Source organism: Meleagris gallopavo, chromosome 13 (assembly GCF_000146605.3).
Source record: "Meleagris gallopavo isolate NT-WF06-2002-E0010 breed Aviagen turkey brand Nicholas breeding stock chromosome 13, Turkey_5.1, whole genome shotgun sequence".
In the NCBI taxonomy this organism is placed as follows: domain Eukaryota; kingdom Metazoa; phylum Chordata; class Aves; order Galliformes; family Phasianidae; genus Meleagris; species Meleagris gallopavo.
In genome coordinates, this window is record NC_015023.2 from 15,433,357 (window position 1) to 15,454,672 (window position 21,316).

The 21,316-nt window shown below is 36.4% G+C and overlaps 1 protein-coding gene across 2 annotated transcripts in view; it reads left to right on the top strand.

The window, feature by feature from the left end:
- CDH13 (cadherin 13) overlaps nucleotides 1-21,316 on the top strand; it is a 431,656-nt gene that overhangs the window by 198,581 nt on the left and 211,759 nt on the right. For both annotated transcript variants that reach the window (XM_010718092.3, XM_010718093.3), the window contains exon 5: nucleotides 7,079-7,231. In XM_010718092.3, the coding sequence (XP_010716394.1) occupies nucleotides 7,079-7,231 (153 nt within the window). The remainder of the gene's footprint in view (nucleotides 1-7,078; nucleotides 7,232-21,316) is intronic.

Genomic DNA, 21,316 nt, shown 5'->3' on the forward strand with positions numbered 1-21,316 from the left:
AATCCTTACTCATAATATTGCTTTTTTAGTACCTTCAGTTAAAGAATTTAATGTTTTTGATACAATACTTATTCCTCTATGTTCATCTTAACTGCAGCGTTCTTAGAAGCCTAGACTTGACAGGTTACAAGTTAAAGCCAAATAAAATTAGACACAATCTTGCAACAAATTTCTTCAAACTAAAGTGAATCTTAATTTTGAAGACTGTTTTTGAGTGAATCATTCTCACCAACTCTATCTTGGTTTATTACTTTTAGTCCTTTCTTTTAAATATTCCCTGTATTGCTCAGGGCAGGTCTCTAGACTTCCTCTTGTTTTAGGCTGGGCACGGTACAGCCGAGATGCTGCTGTGCTGCTTTCAGCCCAGTGCTAGACCAGAGTGCCTTCTGATTTTCTGGGTGCTGCAAAAGTAGCACTGAGTAACAAATCAAGTCTTTGATCTCACTGGGAATAGAGAACAATGAAATACCTGGAAGAAGATGCTGTAAGTTGTCTCTGCTTTTCTATTTTTCTCTTACTCCTCAGAGACTTTGCTCCATGTGTGTTGATTAAGTGTTACATATTCTTTCTTTGTCCTTAATTTCTGCAATTAGAAAACATCAAGTACTATCTCTGATGATAGGTTTGCTATCGAGCACCTCTGCAATCCAAATAATTCTTTTGCATTTTTAAAGACCACCTTTTGAGATTTTCTTCATACATTTTCATCAGTCACAGTCAGACCTTTCCTAACGACTAACTATAACCTTGTATCTACTTCAGCAGGTTGTCATTCAAAAGCTGATGCTCCTCAAATTCCTTCAAATAAGAGGATTTGTTGCAAGTTAGTTACCTAAGTAGCAATTAAAATATGATGATTAAATTGCTACTGATAGGCCAAATCAGCCAGCTGAAAATCCAGGGCTTCTGTGACATGCAGTACTTCCAGATGATTCCGTTCTGAGATTTTGAAAAGCCATGTTTATAAATTTCATGCTGTCAGTTGAAGGAGACTGTTGTGTGCTGATTCCTCAGTCTAAAAGTCTACCTATCTAAAATTATCTACTTCTGAGGAAAAGGGAAAGTGAGAAGTATTTGTAATGGATCTCTTGCTCTTTATAAATCAAGAGCAAAGGGAAGTTGAAGAATTACCTCCCACAAACGACAACACACATCTGTATGTGTTCATGGAACTTCTATCTAAAAGCAAATGCTTGATGGTAGCTGTTTGTATTGGTCAGATCCTCAGGTTTGGTAGATGAGGCCTGCAGACCTCAGTGCTGCAATGGCTGCTTGGAGGGAAGTGTTACATCTGTACAACAACGAACCTCAAACAGGAGGAGCCCATGGGTGCTCAGGGCTTCCACAAACGTACAGTAATTATGTTCCATTTGGGAACCTGTGCATCTTATGCAAAACTGAGCTGAACTTTGAGAAGTCTACGCATAATTACAATCAAAAGCCATTCTGTTGAGATAGTATGTTTTGGATGAATATGAAATGTCCTGTTTGTGTTGATTACTCCAAAAAGAGCTCTAAAAATGAGCGCTGCTGGTGAAAGCGCTTCAGCAGTTGCTGATATACCGTGGCATTTTCATACATTAAAACATTATGTTGACAAATCTGTCTATGGAATTTATTAAACTTGGCAAACTTCAGATTCAGAATTGTTTTTATTATAGTGACTGAAACCTTGCATTTGCACTGCTGTAATGAAATGATAGAAGGATTGCAAGTTCTTCCCAAAGCACAGCCCCCGTTCCACAAATGTTTAAACATCTGCATCACAAGTGCTGCAAGTTCTATTTTCTTCATGTACCTGAAGTTCTAAATGTGCTACCTGGCAGCAGTGCTCATGCAGCAATCTTTGGATTGCTTCATGCAAGGAACAGTTGTGCAGCCTGCAGCCCACCATCAGTCCTGCAAAGTAGAAGCATGTCAATACTGCGTACTTTAATTTTAACAACATTGTTCCTTAATTTGGCACTTCCTATAATATTTTATAATATTATAAATATTAGGTGGATGGTTGGAATGGATGATCTTGAAGGTCTTTTCCAATCTTGGTGATTCTGTGGTTTTCCACCATAAAGTTCATAAAAAATCCCATCCACTGAACTTGATGATAGTAGTGTACGATCTTTCATTTTCATAATTTGTTTTAATTTCAGCTCCTGGTTCTTTTATTCCCACATTATGTCTGCATCACTTAGTGTAAAATCTTCCCTGTTCAAGGTATTTGTTCACCCAGCAATCAATACCTCAACAATTCTACGTGGCTGTTAAAAAAGCTTCAGTTTGCAAACATCTTGGTACAGTGATCGTATGTGTGGTCTTGTGTGAGAAATGTTTTTCTGTAGTTTCTAAGAGCTAAGTAAAAGAACCAATACAAAAGAATGCAAATAAGTACCAGCTGATCTTGGTAAAGAGGGTTTGCCCAGTAGATATTTGTGCACAAAAATCCAAATCTGTTTTGGTTATGTATTTCTTACAGCTTAAACTGTGTCTTGGAGATCTGACATAGGATTTTAAGGTTAAAATAACTGATTTATGGCTTTCTTTGCTGAGTTAAATCAAGTCTTTCATCTTCTGTGCATATACCTTTTGTGTTCTCTGGGCAATGTATACATTCTTATTAGGACTGTCGACAAGCAATGAGTAATTGACTGATATGCATTTAAACACTGGGGTTACAGCATGTGATCTAGGAGATTTATACAGCTTTGAAAATCTGTCCTTGTACATAAAATGAGGTTTGATAACTGATCTGGAACTATATTCAAATTCAGAACTGTGATACTGCCTTTGTTACTTAATTATATGAGTATCTTTAATTGCTGATGACTTTTCTGTTGTACATTTGAGTTTGCAAATATTATTCTAACAATATCAATTTAGCCTGTGTTATGGAGAACGTATTGAAGGAGATGTATTTAAGTTAATAATTATTTTTTAAGGTTGGTGATTATGAAAGGAAGTTTTAATGGACCTGACAGCAAGGCTTTCTTTCTGAATAGAAAGAAAATGTTGCATAAAACACATAATGTTGCATATAGCTCACTTGTTTTATCCCTGGTTACCATGAACAAAGGACACAGTCATGTAGAAGAATTTTAGAACTCCTGTTACCTTTATTTTTTTCAGTAAATCACCTGGAAGTTCGTGAGCATCACCCATACATTGAATCCAGCAAATTTAAATGAATTACTTTATAACCACAAGTACTGTATGTTTGTCTGATGGTGATGAAGAACTGGGTGCTGGTTTGGGCTTTTGAATAAGGACGAGTATTTTGTATTTATCTTTATTTGGATAATGTCAAGCAGAAAGAAGTCACAGAAGTGACTGAAGCAAACAGTGAGACTGTTGAACATGGATGATGCTGTTAAGCACAGATTTGTTATGGCTGCAGAACAGCAAAGTCTCTCTCTGGGGGTAGTGTGCTTTTTTTCTGCTTCTATTTCTCTTCTCTCGAGAACACGGGTTTACTTTTGTGGTAAACCTGTAACAAAAGAGATCACAATGTTGGAATGAGTTTAGCTGGAGGGGAAACATAATGTCAGCAGAAAAACAGCACTTCGTAAATATGTGACAGCTATGGTTCAGAGAAAGGCAGATTCTGTCAGCTGAGCACCCTTCTGTTTTCTTGGAAGTGTCTCTCAGATGGGCAGAAGCCCACACTCTTTGCCTTTATGGAAATAGTATTAATAATAATAGTAAGTGAATGCTGTTTTGTCTTGGATGCTATATAAGTGGTTCTGACATTGATCCCTTCCATTTCCAATGTGTTTGTTCTCTTGGGCATGGGATTCCTGTTGAGTTGGAAGATGCTGGTAATTCCTGTTGGGCTGGGGGAGTGAATCATGTTTGAATCTACACTGTCCTATGAGTCCTGGAGGAGGAAATAGCCTTTATCAGTCTATATTACTGTGGGATGTTCAACCAGCATCTGTTGTGCCTGTTCTGTCTGCCCATGTTGGGTTGGGTTGGAAGGGAGCTTTGAAGACCAGCTTGTCCCTAACCTTTGTCGTGGGCAGAGACCTCTGGCTGCTCAAATCCCCAGCTGGGCTGACTGAGTGTTTCTAACAGTGGGGCAACTCACCAACCTCGAATGAAGCAGCTTTGTAGACAAGAAATAGTCACTGTTATACGGTGCAGATGTTTCCAGTATTAGAACCTGCTCTGGAGCTCCTAAAGCTGTGAACAAATTTGGGAAATAAGTGTTTCTGTCTGGACTGTAGGAGCAGCAACTGGAGAAATTGAAAAACAGTGTCCCAAAGAAAACATTCCAGCTGAAATAATCTGGCCTTGCTTGTTTGTTCTTCAGCTTGTAAACTGGGAGAGTATTGCAGTGTTAATAGACTGTAACCAAGGAAATTCTCATATGAACAGTGTGGTGTTTTAGACAATATTCATAATAGCAGTCTTACCAGAGATGTCAGACAACCCTCCTGTTCTTTCTTCTTTGCTCTCGTGGAAGCAGCAAACCATATGGCAAATTAAACCAGATTTTTATTAAACTCCTTTTATTAAACAACTGCACTGTTGTGAACTGGGAAATGCACTTTCTTTGAACTATGCAGCCATTATAGAAGCTTCTTAATTAGGAGATGTTAAGGTTCTTCTTTACATTCCTGGGAGTATGTAGCTCCCTCTTGTGGGTAATTATGCATTTGTAAAAAATCATACTTCATCAAGATTACTTTCTGTATTGCCATCGTTCCTCTCAAGCAAATGATGCAGTGGTATATGGAGCATCTCTAACCTGAATTTCTTATTACCACATCAAGCATGAGTTGCTGTGCAATAATAGCCTAAATGGCTAAATAGGTAGGAGAGAAGTGTCTGCACGTACCTGCTCCATGAATGTGCCTGCTTCCCAAGGCTTTGAGAAGGCTCAGCAGGCACATACAGTCATTTAGGAGAAGAAGAAGAAAACACCTGTACCTTTTTTACCTTCTGATAACTCAACTGTTCTTGTACATTATATACTGAGGAATGGTTATAGTTGAAGTTGTGATTCGTTGCATCTCCAAGGATTACAAACAGTTCAGGTACCAAAGAGGGATGCTGTGCCATCAAATTCAAGGTTAAATCTTTGTCAGATTTGGAGTCAATGTTTTTTCCTGCAGTCATGTTTTGCAGGGTATCTTCTTACTACCGTTATTATTACTTTCTACTACGAAGAATGATCTGTATGTGATTATCAGGGATTTGCTTAATAAATTCCCTTACAGCATATAAATAAAGCCCAGGGTTTGTTCTGCTTCCTTTCTATGGTTTGTTGTAACTGAGCCCTTTTGCCTACGCTGTGTCTTCAATGTGTTATAAACAGTTAGGAAATGTTTGACAGCTGTGCTGGATAGGACTGTTGTGCAGACAACTCCAAATTAGATTTGTGTGCTGGCCTGTGGCTTTGGTGCCTTTCAAATCCCTCTTATATTGCATGGGAAGGAGCACTTGTCTTCTTGCAATAAGGCTCAAAGATCAGGACAGGGGACGAGCAATTCTTTTCCCTACAAAGGTGAGCAATGGCCATGGCACTGATTTGTTAAAGAAAAAAGAAAATGTCTTTTTAAGCTTGATGTAACAAACAAACAGAGACTGGTCAAAGCAGGAACTGAACAGCCAGTAGCTTTTTGGTAGCAGCCATTAAGTTTAAGTTTCGTACAAAACCTGAAGCACAGCATTAGTTTGCCCTTCTGTCACCTGCCTCTGTGTTTTGTCTTGGCACACTCGAAATTACACGGGAAGAAAACTTCATCATTAGTGTTTCTGACTGGGAGGAAGAAGGAGAAAAGAAGGTGAAACAGTTTTTTGCTTTGAAATTTCTTCCTATCCCCAAAGGATTTAAGAATTAAAACTTTCTCTCTGAAAATGCTGATTTCTTATTTCATAACTTGTGGCTATTTTTTCTCAATTAAAGTGAAGGAATAATGATTATAGAGTTTAGTCAAAATCTTGCTGCCCAATAATATGCCAACCAGCACTGCTGAACCCACAGCAATAGGGCAACAAACCTGTATTTCCTCAGGGATGTTATTAAACACTCTGCATATTTATTATCTCAAAATGGGAACGGGTCCAGATTCCTAATGCTGTTTGTTCCTTTCTGTTCCTGAGCCGTGCTTCAGAATAGCATATAAATATTTGACTTAAGATTTCTGCAGAAACATTAAGGATATAAAATTGCTAGAAACAAAAGAACGTGAAACAGCAGTGGAAAAGAATGGCTTGGCAAGATTGTCAGCCTTAAAGGGCAAGATTAGTTTATAATCCTCCTAGATTCTGGTGTGCAAATACAAATTTGCAAAGCACGTAGTTTATAAGATACATCGTGTAGCTCTGCAAGTTTACATATGCTGCTGTCAGTAATGTAAGACAGCCTTGAAATTGGATTTTAGGGATTTTTTCTCTTTGGGAAACAATGTAGTGATAGTAACCAGCAGCTTATGTGCATTCACGTGTATATATGGGTATCCAAAAGTTTGGAAGGTGGAGGAACTCCATCTGTGTGACTGAGCAGAGTTGGGCAGGATGTCCAGAAACTTTTATGAGATTTTTTCTTGGTTTAAAATCCTGGGAAAGGAAGTGTGTAGAAGGGAATCATTGAAAGAACAGCATCCCCAAAGTCAGCTGCTGTGATGATGAGGATTGCTAATAAAAAGGGTTGATTAATTGGAAAATAACATAAAGGTTGTTGTGAAATATGTATTCCTTATATGACTTGAGGAAATGTCTAATTTTTTTTTCTCATAGGATTTATTTGCAGCTGTTTTATTAATGTAACCGAAAATAGAAAAAGAAATAAAATGTCACATGTTAATCATGGAGTGAAAACAGTAGCATGAAATAACAGAAAATTTAAGTTGTGAAATAAAAGATAGTAAAGATAAGACAGCAACAGGCTAAGGGTTTTTCCATGGTTAGCTTTTCCATGGCTTAGCAAAAGAATTGCAAAGTGTTTTCCAAATGATTGAAACCATATTTTGTGTTTTCATATTATTGACAGGGAATGTATCTCAGTGTTACGATAGTTGAAATTGCTTATGTGAGCATTTATAACATGGGCTCTAACTTCTTCTTTTCTGCCATGCAGGTCATCAGCAGTGAAGGGACAGAGGGAGCAAAGTTCCGACTCTCTGGTAAGGGAGTAGATCAAGACCCGAAAGGAATTTTTAGAATCAATGAGATCAGTGGGGATGTCTCTGTGACCCGACCCCTGGATAGAGAAACAATAGCCAACTATGAGGTGAGTGCTCATCTCAATTGGATCTCCCCTTCTGTGTTGGCAATATATACTTCAGAACGTGTGTGCATTAGCTATTGAAAGGACTGCAGTTGCTGAAGGCTAAATTACAAGCCACTGTCCTGTAAAATTTCTAGTAGAACCAGTTATCCTTTGGAAATTGTACATGTGTGTATTTTTACACGCAATTGAAACTGCTCTACTTTCTGTGTGTCATTTCTGTCAGTTATTGTTAGTAGAAGTACTGTCTGAAAATCATTTATGCACTTGATTTGTGAATACAACATTTTGTTCAGACAAAAGGAGGTATTTGGGGTAAGCTGCCTCTAAGACACTGCGTGGTTATTCCTCCTTTTTTAAATTGCCAAGTTGTCAATACTGTTCATCTCCATTTTGCTGTAATGGATACCTTTTAATTCATCTACAGAGAGTTGTGTTGATATGAGAATGTTAGCAGATCCATCACTGCCAAATATATATCTTGAACAAAGACTGTACAAAGGATTCCTGTCCTTGTCAATAAATGCTACATGTTTCCCCACTGAACAAATGATCATAAAATGATAGAATCATAGAACTGATCTTGGATATCTATGAAGTACCTTCATGATGTCTTGAAATGCATAGAGGATCTGTAAATTCACATTTTCTCCCTAGCTCTGGAAATGTGCCCTCAGCTAAATTGCCTCTTGACACTTGGATATAGATGAGCAGCTGGAATCAAAATGGCTGAGATTTGTGAGGGTTGTGCCAGGAGCTTTCTGCCCCAGGATGGTGGGTCTGACCTGTGTGTCCTCGTGCAGAGTGCAGTGTATGATGCTCCAGCCATGCAGGGCATGGGGTCAGTAACAGTACTGAGTGTGTCCTGGCTGCCTCGTTGCATCTTCTGCTGTGTAGTAATCAATACTTCCACTTTCAGTGCTGTTTTCTCTCCTTTTCTGGAAGAACAATTTTGTTAGATGACCAGTTGTGCTTGTTCAAAAAGCATTGCAAAAATTTACTGTATGGTGATTTTTGACACTTTAACATCTACTTCTCCTCTGGGCTTGCAGAGAAATGTATGTTAACCACTTGCACAGGATTTATGGCAGTTGCTCCTGTCCTTCTTAAAAGAGAAACATTGCAGTTTCTCTTTATAATACTGTTTCTTGTTTTCATTTTCCAGCTGTTTCTTATTTTATCCATACTGGCTTTCTACCTTAATGTATTCAGTATAAACCTCAAATAGGATATTTTTTTACTGGAAAATCATAGTAGTCTTTTCAACCTAATGCATCAAACCACAAATGGCCCTCCTATCTGATGTGGCAAAGCACGCTCTTAAATTAAGACAAAAACATTTCCCTAGAGGAGCCTTTTTAAAGCAATGCAAATTATATACAAATAGTGCAGTGTAGTAGATTATCCAGAGCAATGCAAATGTCTATCCTAATAGGCTGCAGTGCTTCCTAACCTGTTATATCACACTCTGCTCAGCATGCTCCCTGGCATCCTGTTGTGCAAAACGTGGTTGAGAAGTTCTTTAGAAGGGGAACCCTCAACTTCATTTAGTCTGCCTTTAATCCAGCCCATTTCTTTTTCCAATGAAGATGTGCCAAGTTGTCAGGAAGGCAGTGGGATTTTTCCTTGATTTCCTTGATACAGTGAGAGATGAATTACTGTAAAGATTCTTAGATTTTGGTTTAAAATTTTTGAACCTTTTTTTTCTTTTTAAATTTTTCTCTCCCAACTTCTCCCCCCTCCACAGTATTGATGTCCTTACAGATTAAGTTCAAAGTGAAGGGCCAACAAGGAAAGAACAGATCTGCAGGAAGAAAATTATATGTTCTTTGCAAGCCATCTTACCATCAAATATACAATTATTGGTAGGGCAGGGATAACAAAATGAAATTCATTTGAATTATTCCAGCTACACAGTAGGCTGCAGTGCATTAGCACTGACTTATTTCTTATTCTTAGTGTATATGTACTCAAGGGATGAGAATTAAAGTGTATGCTAATAGGACACAAAATAGAGCTTTGTGTTCATAGTATTTCATAGAATTTTGCAGCTTTTACCATCCATGTGCCTCGCAACATTTTACATTAGCTAAGGCTATTTAATCTGTTATAAGAATGTGTTGTTCTTTGTATCACTGAATGTTCACAAATGCTTTTTCCTGCCCTGTTTATCCTGGAGGAATATTGAAAAGCATGTAGAACTTCTCCCTGTGATGTTCATTACAAGAGAAAAATTATTAAATTAGAGGACAACTGAATCCCACTCAGAAAACCATTGATTGTCTGAGTTAATTGCCACTTACCAATGTTTGTTTTAATTATTCTATTTTTAGTAAGGGATAGAAAACATTTCCAAATGGGAGTGAGAAAATTAGAGATTCAGGGCCTACCAAAAGTGCATGGCAGTTATGCTTCCATGTTAGTTAACTTTTTGTTTGATGGCAAGAGAAACTCAAGCAGGAATGAGGAACGTAAGGCAGCTGTGCTAATAAAATGGCCCTCACAACTAGGTCCCTTCTCACAGCTGGCTTATTTGATTGATACAAAATGAGTTAAACTGTTCAAAAACGGACCAGTATGTGAAAATACAACAGAAAACATCAGGGGAGATTAATTGTTACAGTGAATATGACGTAAGCAGTTGCACAGCTCAAAACGTGTTGGTTCCTGTTAGGGAGATGAAGGTATGTCAGAGGAAGTTACGTGAGAGTCCAAAAGCCACCAAATTCAAAATGAGCCAGTAATAATTTTTTGTCTCGTTTATGTGAAATGATGTTAAATAAAAGCAGACAGAGTTGCATATGTAGATTACCATGATTGAGATGACCGAAATTGTTAAGTTAAAAAGAACTACATTTTGTTCTTTATTCATCTTTGTTCATCTTCTGAGCATCGGTGGCAAAGTGCCAGCCAGCCAATGGCTGCCTTTCAGTCAGGTGCAAAGATGTCATCATTGAAGGGCTTCTTCATAGCTGCAATCTATGAAGAATTGAGAGAAAAATGAGAGAGAAATAATCAGAAATGAATTTTGATAAAGCCATTCAGCAGCACTATGAAAATGAGAGCTGTGACTAAATGTACCTGGCAATTTGAACTGTTAATGAAGAGTTAGTTTTACTTATTTTTGTTCTAAATTGAAAAGCTTTATTTGCTTGAGAAAATACTTAACAATCAGAGGTGTGAAATCAGCTTTCAACTTTTTTACCTTTTTTTTTTTTTTAAGTGCCATCACACTTCTTTGAGAGGTTGCCTTGTGACTGATAGACTGAGATAATCAGAAGAGTTACACTAACACTAACAGTACTGAAAAGGAGATGAGGACTATTCTCTACGTGTTACTGTTTCTCTGTGTTAGATAAGCAGATAGAGAGCAGGCTAAAGAATTCAGACCACTGAACAGCAACCAAATCTTTAATGTGAACTGCATGAGTTCAGTTCTCCTATTCTGTAACTGAGCAGATACTTACATGCTTGCAGTTCTGGGCTCTGTTTCTGAGCTTAGTTGAGAACAAAATATGGAGACTCAGACACAAAGAAAACTGACCTGGTCATTTGCCTAGAAGCATTCTGTGACAAAGATGTTCAAGTATTTTTGCAGACAAAAAAGGCAGTACAGTAGTGTAAATGCCTAGACATAAACAGCTGTAAATCATCTGGTACAGAAAAATGAATTTGTTTTCTGTATAAATCCAGGTTACTGCAGCCACATCTTTTCCCCAATAACTTAATTTGGTACTTTGATACCAAATGTCTGCAATATGCAGCATGAAGAAAGTAAGCATGTCTCCCTCCTTTTTGAGAAGAAAAGGATTTGCTTCTAATTTTGAGACTGGTCTAAACTGTATTTTTATCTTAGTTATCTGCAGTGGTATGAATTCTATGAAATATAAGTGACCTGTTTATCAGTACAAAGGGAAAAGAAGTTTAATGGGGGAGAAAAAAAGAGTAGTTCTTGTGTAGCTAATGGATATGATTATTAGTAATTGAGAAACTTCTTTAAATAAATGAGTTGTATTTAGATCATCTGACATGCAATTGAAAATTCTGGAAATGAGAGTTCTCTCGCTTACGTTGTACGTACGTAGAGAGAGAATGAAATGTCAGTATAAAGAAAAAGATATATATTTAGAATATGATTGCGTATAGCCAGTAAAACACACGTTGCAGGCACTGGGTAAATCTAGAGGTGATTGTTTTGAATTAATTTCATATTTTGGCTACAGAGAGAGAAATTAACGTTGACTGAGAAAAGTGCCATTAGGTTCTTCCCAGGCAGCACTATTGAAGCTTAGCTGCTCCTACATGGGATTCTCAGCAAGCAAGCTTTTTTCCCTTCTACTTACCTCCTTCTCCTATGGGAGGTGTTGAGTGTTTGCAAAGCGTTACCCGACTGCTGTGCTCCTTTCTGAAGTGTTCACTGCAGCCCCAAGTTTCACAGCAGCAAAGTTTCTCCACTGGTAGTAGTGTTAGGCTGGTGTCGTGCTGGTGACCATGCAGCTGGCAAAGCTCCGTGGATTAGTGGTGCTTGATTTGAATCTTTGAAGCTGCTGCTGGTCTCTGTAATCTCTGATGAAGTACTCAGTCTACAGAATGGTAGTATAATAGGGAGCATGCTGTGAATCTTAGGGAAACTTGTTCTTCATTCTGACAATACTGTCTTAGTACTGATCTCTGTTTCTGACATGGTTGTCTGAACTAAGTGCTGCTTTTGCTTGTTTGGGAAAAGGGTGAAATAAATGGATCTGTCGACATAGAAAGTTATTTTCATCTAAAAAATTAATGATTAAAAAAAAATTGCTGCTTCCTGCTCCTGTGTAACAAGTGGATTTAGAGACAGAAGACATGTAACAATGATGCCCTAAATTGGAGAAAAACAGGTACTTTATTTAATCTTTTTTTTGTTTTGTTTTTTTTTTCCTATTGAGATTATAAAAAGACAAGATTAAGCATTAGCAGATGTCTCATCGAAGCTGAAAGCAGAAGTGCAAACAAACCCAACAGAAGCAAAGGTCTGGATAGTTCAGTGAGATCTGTGTGGGCAAACTCATGAACTCATGGGAGACTTTTAGCATTTGTTCTTAACAGAGGTGAAAAACAAGGTAGTCACTGTAGCTGTGTACATAAATATTTGAGCACATAAATTTTTCATAGAATCACTCTTCTTAAAATGAAGATTTAAATAGTTGTTTGCACAGCTGGGATTTAGGTAGGATGTCACTCTCCTGGGAATCTCTCTTCATTTTTTCCAGGACTTTTATATGGAATAAAATGAAAATCTGACAGAAAATCAAGTTAAAATTCACGTGGTTTTTTCAGTACATTTTCCCATTTTGTCCTAGGGGAACAATATATTTATTTTGTATAAACTCTCTAACTTACCGTACTTTCTTTTTTTTTATTTAATGTAAATTGTCTATTCAATTTATACTGTAGATCTTAATGTTACAAGATATCAGCAGGGCACTATGATTCATTTAGAGACTACTGGCATCATCATCTCACTTATGTGGAAAATATACAAAAGTCAACAGTTGGTTTCATTAGAGGGCATATGCTTTGTTTTAGACCTAACTCACTTGGCTTGTATATTCCTGCTGTTCAACTGTTACATCATATGTGGCAAGAACAAAAAGTTGTTTTGTTAAAGGGAAGATTGGCAAAGGTTTGTTTATGACTTATACATGCTAAGAGGTTGTTGGGTTTCCATGCTAAAAATAACTCAAATTCCAAACACTGAGCAAAATTAGCATTTTTTATTGAGGAGCGTGAAGTGGGAAAATACAGAAGTGAGAAATAAATAAAGAATTGAGTTTACCAAGACAGTAATAAATGAGGAGAAATTTGGTTTTGTGTTTGGTTTTGATTCTTTTTTTTTATTATTATTAGTATTGCAATAAGAATGCTACTCCTGAAAAGAATAATGATGTGTTCAGTAAAACAAGAAAAGACTAATAGCACTTTTGTCATTTAATATTTATAGTCTGTGGAACAATTTTTACTTTTTTAATTAATAGCATTTTAAAGCATTGAAATGTCATCACGAGGCTGCTTCTCACTTTAGGATGTTTTGCTTATTTCTTTTCTTTAGCTGTTTGTATTATAGCAACCTTCAATATTTCTTGCTGAAGATTGAACGTTCTAGGTGTAACATGAATACCTGGAAAGATAATGTTGCCCTTTCCCCAGACATTATGCTTTCCCACAGTGAAGGGAAGCAGTGTATCTTGCTTTGCAAGCACAGATTATTTTTCCCAGTCTTATGCAGTGATGAACAGGGCAGCAGTTTTGCAGAAATTACTGGTGTGCCCTGCATCTGGGCAAGGCAAGTCAGCACTGAATGCATGGATGAAAGAAGTGGGTTGAGCTTCTTGCAGTTCTTCATCTTTTGCTAAGCATGCACACACGCTGCATGAAGTCAAGCACGTTCTCACTGATCTGCCTTTTTTCACCATCTGATCAAACCTATCCTGGTCTTAGGACTTGGTTTTGATAAAATGTCCTTCAGTGTTGTACTTTGTGTCAATAAGTAATGTTGCTATAAAAGCTATAAAAAATGTTTCCTTATGATCCAGAATCTGAATACTTCCCAAATGAGTTTTTTTTGGGGTCAAAAATCAGAATTTTAATGTTCTAGTTGCTAGACAGACCCTGATTTCTGTTTCATCAACTTGGAAATGTAGGTCTGTAACCCTCTCTGGCTTTTTAAAAAAATTATAATTGTCATTATTAATACAACTGAAGCATGATCTGTAGCAACTTACTCCTTGTTTACCTCCTTTATTTCCCTCATTTCCCTCATTTACTTCTTTCTCCTACTTCTTTTTTTAACTAAGGCAACAAATTCATTATAGTATATGTCAGTAATTTCTTCTCTGCAGCTAGAGGACCTTCTGTCTCCTTTCTGACCTCTTAATGTACCTGAAGAAAATCATATTACTTCTCTTAAGCCTTTTTTTTTTGCAATCTTCTTTCCATTTTCCCCCTCTTTAGATCTTTTTTTCCCCTTGCACTTTTAACTTCATTCCATAACCTTTCTACTCACCATCTGTCCTGATTTTTCCTTTCACCCACTTGCACTTTTTGTACACCCTCTGCATTTCCTTATTCAGACATACTGACCCTTCTATAAACTGTGTTGCTAGGAGCACGCATAACCATCATCCAAGCATCAGTTTGTTTTGTTATTGTGCAGAACAATCTCATGCCTTTGCAAAAGCAGTTCCACATTACTTGTTCTAATCTGTTGTATTCAGAAGGAAATTCCTTTTGAATCCCATGTTTTGGAAACCCTGAACTTTGAATTACTTGCTGCACCAACCTGCCTTTTATTCAATCTGATGAAACAGCCTACTTAGTTGATATGTGATAAGAAATTTGATGGAAAAGGGCGTTTTATTTACTCTCTAATACTTTTTAGATTGTATATCTCTTCAGTCAAAATGAACATACTAAGTACACGAATGCCTGGAAAAGCCTAGCATTTAGTTTATGAAATAATAAAATATGTATAGGTAAGCTAGCTTCAATGTTTCAGCCCCTGGTTTTTCTTGAGTCAATATGTAGGAGCCCTAATATCTTATTGTAGTTATATCATAGGGCCTCTACTGTGGCATAGTCATCGTTATATATATTTTTTTATGTCTGCAAGAGACTTTGAGAAAAAGTGGTATTATGGGCCATGAAAGCTCCATTATTGAAATCATGGAAAAATATCTGTGGGTTGTAAAAATAAATTTAATAAGAGAAGACGGTTGTAATCCAAATCCACATACCAAATATATTTTTAAATTATTTTTTATTTTATTTTATAATTCTTGGGCAAATATGTCAGCTGTCTCTGTTACTGCATTGATGGCAATTACCCAGCCTACAGTTTCTTAATTATGGCATTTCTCAGTTATCTGAGGAGAGTTATTAACTCGAAGCCTTAGGCATTCTACTTTCACCTTCTGAGCCATTGCTTGTCCCAAGAATTTAAATTATGCAAGTCAGATCCCCAAACCTTGCCTGAAAATTTTATACGGATGCACCAAGATTCTTTTACTTTGGCTTTGGGGCTTTTCTTTTGGCCCACAGCATCTGAATGTTCCAAGTTCTCTTTGGCAGTTACATGTTTGTCTCTTTGAAATGGAAATATGATAGGTGGAGCTTTGAGAAAGCCACCAAGTGTAATGAAACTCAAAATTTAAGAGTTGGCAACTCTACCTGTTGCAAGCCATGCTTTATGAATCTCCATTTCAACCTTATTACTCTTCCATGGTGAAAGCACTAATAGGGGAAAAAAAAAAAAAGTTGTTCTTCTACATTCACATTTTTCTTCCTTTAGATCTTTTTCAATGCATAACAGCAAATGAACAAAAGAGTTGTTGTGAAATAGAGAGCGCTGTATGATTGTATCATTGTGGAAACTTTAGTTGGCATCATTTTCTTAACAGATTTTTAGACGATAAAAGTCTTGCTGTATTTGTCCTCATTTACTCAGGTCATTGCTAATTATTTCTTAATAATACATACTTCTAAAATCCAAGCTATATTTGGGTAAATGTTTCATTTTCTTATTTTCTAGCAGCTCATTAATGAAGAGTGACTTTGGTTTAAAACTTTTTGACTGCTAATTAGTTGTTTGTATCAGTACACAAAAAATACTACATTTCGACTCAAATGGTGGATCTTTCTGCTTTAAAGGGATTTCCTTCTAATTTTCTTTAGAAAATTCTCTTCTGTGTAAATATGCAAAAGAGTTGATGGTTTGTGAAGAGTTGAAAGACTTGACGTTCTTGGATATTTCTATACTATTTCCATGACAGTTGTTTCCTGTTTACACCAATGCATCCAAAAGAAATGTGCTTGTTGAGAGCTTTCCTATCGTATTGAACATATTTAATCTAGACTTGTTAGACTGCTTGCAGCGGGGATAGGGATAGAGACAGTAGATGTCCTGCTTGAATAGCCCACAACTGCTAGAAGCCCAGCAGTGCAATAGAAATGGTCATAAACATTGTTCGGTTGGGACTGAAGACTTCTGAGTGGGAAAACACATGGACGAAATATTGCAAAGGTGATATGAAGCCAAAAGAGCTCTGTTTGAAAGTGCTATATGGTTGAGGATGTTGGAGTAATATTAATTGCAATTTTTTTCTATTTTTTGTTCTTGTACTGTGCTACCTTGCAAAATAGAGGGTTCATCTTTGCAGAATTCTTCCCAGCTTCTGCTCTAACATTATCCTTAGTATTTACTTTTCATAATAATAATTCAGACATATGAATGCAATTCATTGAAAATGCCTATTATCTATTTATGGCTCTGACATTATGTATTTATTTCTTAAACGTATTATATAAACACAGGTGATACGAATACAGGTCACAGATTTATTTGTAGATGTAAATAATAAAAAAAAAAACAATGTACTGCTGTTATATTTCTGTTAGTTTTACCAGATTTAATGGATATAAATATCAGGATTATGATACGCTACTTTCAGATTGTTAAGAGGGAGTAAAATCTTGACAGTTTTAAACTATTAATTTTTATTGTTTTCTAAAACAGTTTTAAAAGAATTTTTTTTCCCCTTGCTGCTAAGAAACTGGAGGAGAAAACAAAAAGAAGTAAAAGAAATTGTTCTAAAAATCTTAGATTCCAAAGATGCTATGGAACCTTTACTGTATTTTACATTTTCCCTCTGAAAAGGACAGAAAATATTTGATATGAAAGAACGCCCTCCTGGGAAGTCATTGTACACGAGCTTCTGTATTCCCAATGATCAATGGGACAGCTGTGCCTGCTGTACACAGAAGGATTGAATTAGAAAAATAGAGTTAAAAGGTCCAAAGGCCTTATTCCCAGCAATTGCAGCTTTTCCTCAGCAAGGAAAGCAATCTCAGTCAGAAATCTAGAGCATCTGATGGAGACTTAGAGAAAACATAAAAATATTGGTACTTGTCAGGCCTAAAGTTCAGATCTTGGCATATGAAAATTTGTACTGAGTGTTTGCTATGCTCTGCAGAGTAATGACAATGACCTTATTAAGTAATGGATCTACTGTACATGAAACCAGTAAATTAAAGAACAATCTGCTGTGTTTTGGGGCTGTAAGAGCCAGCAGGCTGATTCTCCAAACATGTAATTTTCCTGTCATTCAACTTTGCTGAACACAGTTGTGACTGTAGAGTAGCAGGAGAGCATAACTGCATTTGTAACCTTTGATATATGAACAGTACATCAACTTGAAAAATATACTGCATTTTGTCAGGTTTAAAATTGCAAAATTAATATTCAGTATTACTTTTAAGGCAACAAGACTCCTAATGATATTTGTATTCTGTTCCTACTAAGACTATTAAGAATTGATATTGGCAATATATTTATTAAAGAAAATACTTTAAAAGAATTGACATGCCTCAGAATGTGCATTTAATTTCATTGCATTTCTTTATTGGTAGCTTTGATCAATACTTTACTTACTAACTCTATCGCTTTGAACTTGTAGATCAAGTGTATAAATCATTTCCCTAGTAAATTCTGACCGACACAACCAGACTGAAATATAAAAGCAAGCTGTCTCCTAAATCTTGTGAGTGGAATTAGTGAATTGATTACTTGAATTCCAAATGAAAATTACAATTAAAGGCAAAATTGCATCCCTTATGTTCCAAATAATTTCCCCAAAGTATAGCCATCAAACTGTTGGCTTTTGACATGGGTTTGTTTTGTTAAGAAAGACTTTTTTTTTGTATCTTTCTTCTATTTGTAAATTGAATTGTTACAATAATAGCAATTAGTAAGCAAAAAAGATTTTGTGGTTTTTCAACTCACAAGGGAAATTCCATTGATTTTTGAAAATACTGAAGATTGTTTCTATGAAAACAACTACAAATAAGTACTATCAGGAGCATATAAGGATTTTTTTTTTCCAATAGACTCAGCTGAAAGTACTTAAAATGACTGTGTAAACATCGTATATTCAATTGCAATTAGTATTTACAGGGCACTGATGTATGCTTTGCTGTAGCAATCTCAGGGCAGTGCCAGGAATTTCATAAGCATGTTCATTCCTAATGCTGACAGTGTTTTGCTACCCTGTTATGAGGTTTTCCTTCATTATGTTTTATTCTGAGCTTTATTTGAATATCCGTTAGTGTCCTTCTGAATACATTTTCATCACTTATTCCATTTCCATCATTACCGTGTGTCCTTTTTAGTCCAGATATATGATTGTTCAATGTTATTGGAAGTGACAACAGAACATCAACTTTTCATCTCAGTGGTTCTTGCAAAACACACAGTTTAATCACCTCAGCCTGCAAATATCCAGTGCACATTTTAACCCCAGATTTAGCGATTTAGTAGGTGCTACTCTTGCTATAGCAACACTAGTAACAGTAGTAAAGCTGCACCTACCTTGAAGGATTCTTTGTACTTGCTGATACTGCTCATACAGTAACAGCCTAATATTGAGCTAAGACAAATTATTGGCTAGCTGCTTCCAATTAAGACTGTAGTATAGTAAGACAAAACCCAATAATCTTAGTTGGACTGTTCTTGAGATAGGATTGAGATTCTAACGTATACAAGGGCAGAAAAAACAGATGGTTCAAAATAAGCTTTATTAACAAACAATGATTTATTGTGCTAAATGTGGTCCTTAATAATAGATATGTTTTTTTATTCTTTATTTTATTCATTAGGGTATTTTTTTTCCATCCTGCAAGCTGTAAAATATTTTTTGTTGTTGCTGGATGAGTAGAAAAGTGAGTGTAAAATGGAGGGATATTAAAATTTTTAGAGTTTTTCTACGTGAGAGATTACAGAATGCATAATGCAGGAAAGCATTTGGCTAGTTGCATTTGGAATCCGTGTAGATCTGACAACTACAGTTGTCCAGGATGCTAAGTTCTGATGTTATGTCTGAAATACGTACAACACATGAGGTGCCAGGTCCAATTAACAGTTTGATGGTGGTAAATCCATTATACTTGGAAGGAGAATCTACCATCAGGAGACATTAATTCAATGTGACACCAACTGGGGTGTTTACATACAGCTAATTGCAGTGTCAGACATTCTGCTCTAATTGAGTTTAATTGTGGCAAAATTGGAGTTAATTAAAAGTTAATGGTATAGAGCACATCATGTTGTTATAAACTAGGGATACATGTTTCATATCCATATTATTGTTATTTAAATGGTGCTTTCAATTTCTATGTCTAGCATTGGCACTTTGGCATTGTAAATGTCTTCACATCACTGAAAGTGTTTTGAGTAGACACCTGGAGCTGTGTTTGTTTTAAAAATCTTAACGAAGTTTAGACTTGTTCATTATATCTCAAAGTAAATGTCACATGTGATGTTTCCAGTCACCTTGCTGAGGAAAGGCTTGACTTCACCAGACTGGTAGTAGAATAGGAGAGGGGAATTTTAGTTTAGCTTAGAAGAAGGATGCTATTTGTGACATTGTCAATCATACTTTGATCTGGAAATCTCAGTCTTCCCATTTTTTTTCAGGAATCTGTCTTTTTCTGATTTGTCTAATCTTTGGCTTTTCTGTCAACATCTCTTCTGATGAATCTCCTTTCTGGGGGGATTTTCCCTAAGTTGTCTTCACTTCTCTCTCTGCACCTCTTGACTGCTTGTGTGCCTTCCAATTATATATAGACTGACAGTTCCATCTCTATGCTAACCTCTCTTCAGATGCAATCCCATATCATAACCTTTTTCTGACATGCCTTTCTGGGTGTATTACTGATGATTCAGAAATAATCATTGCATCTTCCCTCTTCTATGTCAACACAATCAACGCAACACTACCACCCTCCTGCCAGTCAAGCTGGTAGACTCATCTTTTCTGCTTGCTCCATTCCATATCAGAACAATATAAGCACTTTATCCTACTGAATGGGAAAGATTACCTCAAGATATTTTCAAGGACTTGTGCTGTGATTTTGTTATTCTAGTGCTATAAACAGGATGTTACAGGTAGCTTCAAATAAGTCAGAGGATAAATACTTCCTCATGATTTGTCCATAATGCAGAAAGGATGGGGTCAGTCTTGTACCAGATGGTCACATGGACTCTGTTTTTTTCTTTATTGCTTAGTGCATTAATGTAAAATACGAAACCCTCAAGAACCTCTATGCTCAGTAGCTAAGTCAGTGTATCATCCTGTGTTTTTCTATCTGATGCACACCTTCATTTTTCATTGATACTACATTCTAAGACCTTTAAACCTGATTGACTACAGCAGGTAGAATGCCATGATACCTGAACCGAGGTCGCTCTTAAATCCAGTTTTGTGGTTACCTACTCACAGCCATCATGCCTTCTTCTCTTGCCCAAACTCTCCCTGGCATTAACAAGAATGATGTGTATCTACAGAGAGATGAATGGTGTTGACCTCAGGCTGAGCTGCTGATGTTAGTTAACAGGTCAGGAGGCATATACACAAGTGGTCTGGTACCTTTTAAAAATGGTTTCTGTTCTTCTTATTAAGTGTTAGTTTGAGGAATCAGTTTAAAATTTCACTTATCGATGAGGCATATTAACAATATTGTTAGAAGAAAGGTCTGACAATTTCTCATACTAAATATAAATTATTTCACCTTAAAATGTGTAAGGAAGTTTACATGGATGATAATAGGGATTGTAGTCTTATTCCCTATCCCAAAAATTTTCCAAATATTTCATTTCTACAGCATAGTGAAGTGGTTGCATAGAAATACTGGAGTGTAAGAGGGCTGTGTAGGGTTTTCTTTGCTCAGTTCTTGTTTTCCTTCATACGACTTGTTTAGAACTGTGCCAAATACACTGAATGCAATAATACAAAAGACTTGTTCTCAAGAACTGTTGTTCCGTGTGCTAACCGAACCTTTTTATATGACCAGATAAATGCAGGACAGATAAATGTTATTCTAATTATATAGATGCACAAATAATACTTTATTTAGAAAAGCTCCTTACACTCAGGAAGAAGTGAGGCAGTAGAATTACTGACTGCTTTTCATCACTTTTAGGTAGGTTAACTTAGGTAGGCTTTTTTTTTCCCCCCCTATTCTTTATCTATTGCAGTCCGGCAGTTTCCTGAATCCTGT